At 44.7% G+C, this 10287-nt stretch overlaps 1 protein-coding gene across 1 annotated transcript in view; it reads right to left on the minus strand.

The window, feature by feature from the left end:
- Positions 1 to 10287, minus strand: part of LOC102040760 — a 32282-nt gene that overhangs the window by 19071 nt on the left and 2924 nt on the right. The window contains exons 2-5 of the mRNA XM_031066175.1: positions 8550 to 9215; positions 7341 to 7611; positions 5558 to 5705; positions 4800 to 4979 (exon numbers count right to left, since the gene is read on the minus strand). Of these exons, the coding sequence (XP_030922035.1) occupies positions 4800 to 4979; positions 5558 to 5705; positions 7341 to 7611; positions 8550 to 9198 (1248 nt within the window). The 5' untranslated portion in view covers positions 9199 to 9215. The remainder of the gene's footprint in view (positions 1 to 4799; positions 4980 to 5557; positions 5706 to 7340; positions 7612 to 8549; positions 9216 to 10287) is intronic.

The following is a 10287-nucleotide window of genomic DNA, read 5'->3' on the forward strand; positions in this document are numbered from 1 at the left end:
GGATGTTTCAGTTCTGGTCAGAGGCTGGGAACTCTGACACATGTGAATGAGCACACAGGGGTTTTGCCACAGAAGCTTCTCTGTTGCTGTCACAGGACTGACAGTCATTTACAGCTGTGAAGCTTTGTTTTAAAATAGTTTTTCTCTGTAACCATGAAGAAAGCCTTTGATTTCACCTCTTCTCAGTGAGTTCTTCTCCTTTGTCATTGAGTAGAGCCATGCTTGTGCCTTCCAGTAATCTTTAGCTGACTGGCTCAGCTCCTGAAGATAAGACAGAATAAATAATGATGACATCTTATTTCTTGTAGCTATCCAGGGGGAAAAAAAAAGGTGCTTTGGTCAAGTTGCTAAACATCTAGTGACTGAATAACAGAGTATCAGCATAATAGATAAGGAGGCACAGCAAAAGGAGTCCTACTGATGCCTATTGATGCTCTCTTCGGTTTCTGGACTAACAAAGAAAGCAGTGTGAAATTCTGTCTGTGGGACAGATCTCAACAGAGCTCTGTGCCTGTTAGCCCCAGAGTGGTCACCCAGAAGGTCCTTGGGCTGCAGATCACAGCCTCCTGCCTGGGGGTGTCCCCTTGCCCCTCTGCCAGCCCTCATCACGGTCTTGCTGCCCAGCTCTGAGTGTCCTATGGCCTCACACTCAGCAGCAGGCTTGGTGGGAGGGCAGGTCAGGGGAGGGTCTTTGGGAGAGGATCGGGATTGCCACCCAGGGCTGGCTCCTTGCCTCTGATTCCTCCTCCCCCAGTTGCACCAATTTTTGCCTTTTGTCCAACATTGATCCACAAGGTTTGAAGCACTTGGCAGAGCTCACCGACTGACTACAAAGGGGTGTTTTGGGGGGGATGCTTTCTTTCTAAAACATCAGTTTTTCACCTACCATCAACCTCAGGAAAGGGATGGCCACATCCTTGCCAGGAGGAGTACAAGGGGCAGATGTAACCTCTGTCCTCTGGGGTCTGCTTGGGATCACTGTTACACATTTGCTCACCTGTTCTTCCCCTTGCTTTTCTTCAATGTTTCACAGGTTCACAGTACACTTGGACACAGTACCTGGGCTGTGTTTCACTTACACTGTGTACTCAATTTCTGTTCTCATAGTTCCTAGTTATTCCTAGTTAAACAGCCTCAAACTGTTTTCACCCAGCTCCCAGGTCTGTAAAGCTTTGATGACCACTGATTGACCACTGGTGAGATGCTTTCAGCTCTGTGGTATCCAGCATCATCCTCTGCTTGTACTCTCCAGTCCCCTGCTATCATTCTACCATGTCTGTATACCTTCATTTTTCATTCTAGGGCCACAGGCACTTCATTCTGTGCAGAACTCCTTGCTCTTAGTATCTCCTGGTTACACAAGTATCTGTATACAATCATCCAAAGCTAAGGGAAAATTTAAACAAAGTGGGTTGTAGCACCTAATTGCTGGATAGTTTCTGTTACACAAAAAGCTAAAACACAATCCCAAGCAGGCCTGGGCAGGTCCAAGCGCAGCCGGGCAGGGCCAAGCACAGCCTGGCAAGTGCAAAGAATCAAGGCCTGTGCTGTTAGTTTAAGAAAAGCAGGCCACTGGGTTACAAGAAACAACAACACGGCTGTATTTGCAAAGTTAGAGGTTTTACTGACGTGTATCTTTCCTCCTGCTGAGCAAGAGCTATCAGCTCACACCTGCCTGAAGCGTAAATAGGGCGTCTTTCCCTTGACTCCTCTTTGGAGGGAGGCTGAACGGTGTGGGGTGGGAAGCGAGGGCATTTTTGGCTCCCTTCCTGGAGGTACAGCCTCAGTGATGGTGAGGGAAAAGCAAACCCCTGAGTGCCTGCTTCAACAAGCAGTGTGTGAGCCCAGGAGGCTGTGGCAGCCTCGGGATGGGCCGTTCGCAGCACCTGGAGGCTGCTGCCGATGGCATCGCCGGGGTGCAGCCACTGAAACAGGGCTGACACCTGGCCAAGAGACAGGCAGGTCACCCAAACGTGGGATGACCACAAGCACATCCTTACACGCTATAGCTGTGTCAGCTGTTTCAATGGCTAATGAACCTGGTCACTAATTGTCCCTGAGATGTGTCTCTGGCTCATTTATATTCCCACACTGCCCATCACAGCAAATAGCAATAGCCGAGTGACCTGAAGCCCTGTCTTCCTCACTGTGCTGTAAGTGCCCTGGAGATGTTTTGTGGAAGGCAGGGGACCCTGCTTCTTCCTGCCCTCCATTTTTTGGGCAGGAGGGAGGAGGGCCTGCTGGCGGAGCCGGCGCCACAGCTGAGGCGGCAGCATTCCCTCCCGCGTGAACAAACGGCGCCGGCGAGTGGGAGGGACGAAATGTTAGCCTGCAGGAGGGAGAGTGGGAGGCTGCGAAAAGGAGCTAGTCCGGAGAGGAAATGAGACGAGTGAGTGTAATGAGGAAAACCTGTTTTGTTGCTTGCAGCGACGAGAGCAGGATTAAGAGAGTAGGACTTGGTGGATGGAGGGAGAGATGAGAAGGGGCCACATAACCAGCAGCGCAGTATGGATGTAGGCAGGGAGTAAGCTGTCTGCTGCTCTTTTGTGCTAAGTGTGGTGCCTGCCTCTTCTCAGCACCGTCTCTGGCAAATCCGCAGTGGAAAATCACAGCATGATGTCAGTACAGCAGGAGCTATTGCCTGATGAAGCGAGTCTAGCAGACGGCTCCTGGACACCGAGTGATGGACAGGAAATGCCCTGTGGGAGCGGCAGGCGCCCCTCCGCACCGCCACCTTGTCCTCCCACGGCTGGCACTGCTCTGTGTCCCCCTAACCTCCCCACACATTTACAGACACGCAGAGATCGGGTAAGAAAGAGATGCAGTGAGAGGAGAAGGACAAACTGAGAAGTGCCGGCTCTTTGCAGCAGCGCAGCTGCTCCTGTGCCTCCCTCCTGCTGCCCCGTGGGCTCTGCTCCCTGGAGTATGTGAGGGAAACACAAGTCCAGCATTCTGCTTGCGAAGGGGGCACGTCTGTGAGGGCGCCGAGGCACTAACGGTAGGAAGGGAAGGAATCTCCTTCCAAAAATAAGGATTAACAGCCTGCAAAAGCTGATTGAGCTTAGGTGAGAAATTCTCTTCAATTTTCTCACAGAACTACATGGGGACAACTTTCCTCCTACTATGCTGTATTTCTATGTTTATGTCTTCAACCCCTTAAGTGGTTTAAAAGGAGCAAGGAATATTTAATTCATCTGTGGCCTCTGTTTCTTCCACACTTCTTGATGTCAACTGAGAATCACCCTACTAAAATCAATTGTTTCTATTTTTTAACTGCAGCTCTAGGGAATTAAATTCATAAGTAAGAATCTTGCCTCTTTGAGCTCTCTACCCCCTAAAGGTTTTACTGTGGCGTTACTGGATGCCCGTTGTTTGGCAGCAGTTAACAGTAGGAGTGATAACAGCTGAAACTGATCCCACTGAGGCTGTGCTCTGCAACTGAATTTAAGGGAGATGAGAAGCCTGCAGTCAGGTGGGGGGCCTTGTAAATTACTGCTGTGTGGGCAGTGGGCTACAAAGGCACCCAAACAGATAGAGGAGTATGCAGGAATGTGCCAGAAAAGTACATGGATTTCTGTCACTGTGAGTCTTGCCTTTGATGCTATGAGTTGTTGATATATTCATCTATACTGAGAGTATATTTAGTCAAAAAATACCTTCAGGCATCCTGTTAACAGAGGGTATTTACTAGGAACACAGAGCAGAGAGGGAGACTGCGACAGGGGAGACAATGCTTTGCACCACACTAGTAACACCCAAGAACTTGCTGAGGTTGTGTTGGCTTCCCTAGCCTTTGGCTCCTCCCAGCATCATTGGCAATGGTATGACGCCCCATAACTTTAGGGAAAACAGAGCCAATTGTACTCCTTCTGATAGCAGTTGCCAAGGCAAGTCCATTGAAGGCGGTTCCCAGCCAGCCTTCAAGCTGCCCTATGTTCTACCTAGGCACCCCAACCTGGGTCAGATGATTTGCCTATTGCATGCTCCTGGCTTACATCTTTGGCTGTAAAAGGACAAAAGCATTTGAAAGATCTCTAATTTTCCAGAGTCTCCTTTTAGGTTTTCCACAAATCTCTGCTGACAGTATGCTTGAGTAATTGCCATCCAAATACCTCACCTTCCCATTCAGCTACACCCTCCTCCTCACCACTGATGGATACATATGTGAGGAGTCAGTAACTGCATGTAAATCTGTCAAATTGATAACACGTGGTGAAAATCAGATTCAAGGCAGATTTGATCCTCCAGCTCTCTTTTAAGCTGCAGAAACTCTGGAAGATTTGCTGCTAGATTGATACTAAGAATGATAAAGGTTTCTGGTACAGCAAGCTGTTGAAGGCAGCTTTTCACATTCCCAGTGCTGTCTCTATTAGGAGCTTCAGGTTTCTGTACCCTGCAATGTTGATCCGACTGTTCCCATCTCAGATTTACTTATGGTAAATTGCAACCACTTCTGCGTTATTTGCAAGAAAGTTCATAATTTTACCTCTGACTACCTTGTATTTAGCAGGAGTCTTCCATTATAATATAAACATTTATTTCCAAGTGCTGGCAAAGCTTAGGTCTTTCCTTGTCTCTCAGGTAAAAAAGGCATTATTTTCTAGCTGAATTTAAAACTATTTCTTCCTTCCTCTTCAGCAAGTGTCATCATCAATACCAAGTTTTTGATGATGACATAAAATAAAAACTGTTACTAACAAAGAACCATATATGAGCTGGTACAAATGGAAATCATGTCATGCATTTTCATATCTTTAATTAGCAGTAGCAAACAAAATTCATTTGTCACTTCAACTAGCTGGGTTAACTATTTTTCCTATGAAGAGTGTACTGTTTGTATCTCTGTCAAAAATCAGCATGAGGAAGGGATGGCTGAATTCAATGGTTGGAGGAAGAGACATTGGCATTATTTCAACGGCAGTTGCTGCTGCTGCCTCAGTACCTTTCTCATCAACATCCAGAGAAGCCTTGTGGACAGCCTAGGAAAAAAGAAAATAGAGTCACTCTCGGCAGTCAACAGCCTCTTGAGAAATTAATCAGAGTCCTTTTAAAGCAGCCCTGCTTTGAGGGGTCCACTGAAGTGACTAGAGGCAGAAGAGCTCTATTGTTGTGGTCATGGCTGCTTAAATAAGGGTTAGGATGGGGCTATGGACATCTCCTAAAAAAAAACCAAAATACTTTTTGAGGAAGGATAGAGGCTCCACCTGTAATTGTGTGTCTGTGCCTCCAAAACTGAGTCTCCAGGGTGAGAAGGACAGGTTGTGCTGTGCCTGGGAGCATTAGTGGTTTTCCTTGAGGAGTCAGGGATTGATGCTCCTCTCATGTTTCAGATACTGCCCAAAAAAATTTGGCCAATACCATTCTTGGTAAAAAACAGACATGTAGCAATCTAATCTGATCTCCAGTGTCACCAAGGGCCAATCCCCTTTTATAAGCTTGCAGGCTGAGGCCTGGGTGACCCAGCTGCAGGCAAGTTGGGAAGCTGGGAGCTGTATATGCCTGGTGTTTCTGGATTTTACCATTGATGGCTTTTCCTGCATGAATGGAAAACACTTACTTTGGAAACCTTCAGATCTGGGGTGCCAGTGATGCCAGAGAGATCTGCTTGGTTGGTGAACACATCCACAATTCCCATCTTCCTAAGGGTGTTACTTATTTCATAGCTCCCAGAAATAGAAAATTTGGGGAAGTAGAGGTTCATAGAGCTGTTAGGTAGAAGAGAAACACAAAGGGTAGTGAGAAGGATTTTTCAGCAATATAAACAATGGTGAGAAATCTGTTTAATTCCCATGAGCATCGAATCCCAGGGGTTTGAACCCTGAATGTGAACACCAATTCAATTGCTGGTGCTTCTCATGGTGATACAAGCACTGTCATTCTTAATAATAAAAATAGCAATCATAATAGTATTTATGTCTGGTGTTTTGTTTCAGGAAATCTGAAAGTACTCTGCTAAGTAGAACAGTACCAAGAGCCCCTCTTTACAAGCAGAGACAAAGGATAGCCCATGCTGCTCAGGAAGATGGAGAGCTGAAGAGAAGTCCTGACAAAGTCTGCCTGGGGAGAAGTGTGGCAAATCCCAGCATTTCAAATCAAACAAGTATTTTTGGCATAACTGGGGCATTTGGCATGGCCCCAGGAAAGGTCTGCTCCCTGCTGCCTGCACATTTGGATTCCATGTCCTCTAATTGTCTTCCTCCTCTGGGCTGGCCATGATCAAGTTTGCCTTTGACTGTGAGCTGTCTGCAGGCAGCTCCTGCTCAGTGTGATTTCTGTTGGGTTTCTTTTCCTGCCCTGTCCAGGGGTCCTCAGTCACCCACAGCAGTGATTACCCTTTAGGTAGCACAAGTCTTCTGCTGCCTTGCAACAAAACAGTAGAACAGAAATTGGCATTTGCTTCTCACAGTTTCACCCATGAAGAACTTATTCCTATATTGATCTTCAATGACCTTGCACCACTAATTCATTTAGATAAGTATTTTCCTGATATTGCAGCTGAGAATGATACATTTTAATTTTGATATTTGAGGTATCACATTATTAGCTCATATTCAGTTTGCTACCCATTATGTTTTTACTAACTGTGCTGGTATTTCTGTGATGATGCACTGAGATATATGGGTGTGAACTGCACAGCCTTATTAATTGTGAATTAGGGCAGAGCTTGGTAAATTAAGCATGTATTAACTTGATATTACTCATCTACTGTTGCTAAGATCTCTCCCAGACAAACAAGGTTGTAAAATGCATTAGCTGATGTTGGTGTCAATGGTTGAAGCTAACAGAAACTCATTAGATATTTATAGTTTCAAAACAAAATGCCAGAAAATCAGGACATCCACAATTAACCACTTGCCTGTTCTAACAACAACTGAATGCTGCAGGATAATTGTGTAGGACATATCATGCCTGTAAGCATTGCTACAAACTGTGTAAGTTATGGTTTATTTAGGGTTCAGACTTGTGCCTGAGTCACAGTGTATCAGTGACATAAGAGAGGAAAAACACACTAGCTGAAATCTCAGTATAGAAGATTCGGCTTAAAATTGCAACCATTCCTTTCAGTCGATGGAGTATTTTAGAAACACCAGTCTAGGCTTGCTGTTCCTTAGAGAGGAATAGGATGGTCTCTGCTCTGACTGGGAGAGCAGCAAGTCACTCATCCACCAACAAAAGAATAGTTAAATACCAACCAGCTGCAAGATTTTTACAACTAGGGCACACGAGCCAAAAATAACCCACTCAGTTCCCAGAATCGCCACAATCACAGTGTTTGCATTCCCCCAAAAGAAAAAATACTATAAATTAGGTGCCACTGCAGCTGCCTGGCAGAAGATTACCTCTGGAAGAGATGGTCTGACCATTTCTGGATGGTTTCCTTGTCCAGAGTTTGCTCTAACTGCTTCATTTCCCCTTTTGCTGGCAGAACCAGAAATGCAGTAGCACTGCCATTATAATGCAGCCGTACCACAGTGCATGACAGCTCCTCATCAAAGTAGAAGTCAAATCTGCCCATCTGGTACATCATAGGGACTTTCACAGTTGTTTCAGCATCCACAAAGAACTCCCTTTCTTCAGTATGCTCTGCTTTAAAAGGCTTTTCCCAGCTGCCTGATACAGAGAAGGAGAATTTAACTGAATATCCAGTGTTTTATCTCATCGTAGTCTAAACTTTTTGTAGCTAGTAATAATATTCACCTGTTTCTCCATGCATTAAATACTGAATTTTCAAATGTGACACTTTAGAATGTGTATCATAGTAATACAAGGATTTTTTCACCTGTTTAAAAGAGTGCATTGTATTCCACTTTCAATTTATGTTTCAGATGCCGGTAATGAAATAATTAAGTGGGGTTTTTTTGTACCTCCCACAGCTTTTCTGTTCAGGAGATCTATGTGGGCTTTCTGTAAACATCATCTGTGTACTCATATATTGCATGCAATTAATTTCTATTGACTTTAATCATATTTGTAGATAAAATATTGTAGGATCTCATATCTGACTGGTGTTATGTCAGGCTTAAGGGCACATCTAACCCACATCAGAAATGCACATTGTTTCTGCTTTGTTCCTTAAAATGTTCCCCCCTATTTATCACTAGCTTCTCCCGTATATAAATGTTAGTGTGCATGTATAAAGGACTCTGATGGGGGGGAAAAAAAAGAGTATGTAGCAAATTAGGCTATTGAATCATGCATAATTTAAAAAGAGGCATGAGGTCATATATAAGTCTCAGTGCCTTCACTGAGAATGAGAAGAATATGGGACAATTGGAGTTACAGTTAAACCCAGCTTGGAAGGCTGTGGCTTGGAACAGAGCTCCTGGAGCTGTCACAAAGAGAAACAAGACTGCGTGGCCTCCAGCTGCCTGCCCATTACCTGCCTCCTGTTACCCCTCCACCACCTCCACTGTGCCATTAGGGGATCTTCTGGCCTTCAGCAAGGAGCACTGGAAATTTTCCCCAGACCAGTTTTCAGTTGAGGTAGGTGACATTAGGGTTGTTGATAAGAATGAATAGTGAGAATGTGAACCCTAGAGGAGACTTACCTTTAAAGAAAACAAAGCTAGCCAGAAGCATTACAGTTTGTGGGTCCATGTCCTTGACCAAATTAGCAATTTTCCCATGTGTTTTCTTCTCTATATAGTCATTGATCTGCTTTTCAGCTTCTGTGGGTTTGTTAAAGTCAGTTGTAAAAGCATCCAGCTGATACAGAGCCTTGGCATCGTCTGAAAACTTTTTAAGGAGTTTCAGCTTCTCTGTTACAAAGATGGCATTCCCCATGTTGAGCTGGACTCCACCCTCAGGATAGTTCAGCATGTGGATTAGGTTGTGGAAGCCTTCATGTATCTCTTTCTCCTGAATCTCTGTAAGGTTGAAGGCAAGTCCTTCTAGGATCTGAGACTTTGTGGCTGATCCAGCCCCAAGGGCCAGCATTGCAAAGGCAGTGGAGATGCTCACAGGAGAGAAGAAAATGTTCTTATTTGGTGCCTCCTGTGCAACCTCCCTAAAAAACTGGAATGCAAAGTCAGCATTGTTTGGCACAAGTCTGAGGCAAGCCATCGCTTCACCTCCATGATGTATGTGGTGTTTAGGGTCATTTGGGTCATGTCCATTGTGATCACTGGGTGGGAGCTGACTGTGGGCAACAGTGTGAAACCCAGCCAGCAGCAAACTTAGGTAGAATGTGGTCTTCATGTTCTTGTATTAAAATCCTACAGAAAAAAAAAGGACATGATGTTACTGAGGTAAGTAATTAATTAAGTAGAAAGAGTTATTCTCTCTTTACCACTGAATCAAAAAGTCTTATCTCTTTCTTTTGTCCTCAGTTTCCATGATCTCCAATTCTTGCCAGAATATTTTTTTAATTTTCCCAGGCCTCCTGGCAAGTCTCTGCCAACTCTTTCTGCCACCCCCACCCTAAATACCTGCAAAGACAAAATTCAGCATGGATTAGTTGAATACACAGCACCCTCAGCAGGCTGGAGAATGGAGCATATCCCATCACTAAACACCTCTTGGCTAATTGCTGAAAGGCTGTGGTGCAACTCTGCTTTTGACATTAATGATCTGAATAAGTCCTTAAAATTTCATCATAGAAGAAGTCTGGTGTCTTGTGAGTTAGGGGAGAAAGAGGAAATTCATGCGAGTGAGCAGCAATCAGTAGCTACATGGAAACAGAATCTGAGCAAACAGGCAGGCAGATCGTTAAATAAACTTTTGGTCAGGTTGATAAGGTGTCCTATTTAAAGAAAGGACAAATAATGGGGGCTGTTTTTCAGTAGCAAACCAGATGTAAGCACCTACCTCTCAAGAATAGGTGGGGTTTTTTTCAGAATAGAAATAATGTAATGTTTTAAATAAGAACCTGAAATAATGTGCTGTCTCTTTTGGAGTGGATTCATTTTCAGCACAGCAGAAGCAGTCAATGCCATTAACAAGGAACAAGGCCTTATTTTATCAGCTGCTCCACTGGTCAAAGGGTGAAGGGTTCATCAATGTGTTACACTTGGCTGTGGTAGCCACGTTTCATTGCAGAGCTGACACTCTGTACTCTATAAGCTCTTAAAAAGAGACCTTGGAAATGGGCTATGAGTGTCCCAATAGGCCTCATTTCTGAGGAGGAATCTAGGCCAAAGAAATGATGCAAGAGTTGCACAGGGTTTGAGGAGATAATGAACCAGATTTGCTAAAATTGTGCACAGAGAGACATATTACACCAATTGCACCTTTCATCTCTGGCATGACTCAACTTGAGAGCCTCATCAAAAAGTGCTATGCTTATGT

The sequence above is a fragment of the Geospiza fortis genome, unplaced genomic scaffold (genome assembly GCF_000277835.1).
Source record: "Geospiza fortis unplaced genomic scaffold, GeoFor_1.0 scaffold23, whole genome shotgun sequence".
Lineage (NCBI taxonomy): Eukaryota > Metazoa > Chordata > Aves > Passeriformes > Thraupidae > Geospiza > Geospiza fortis.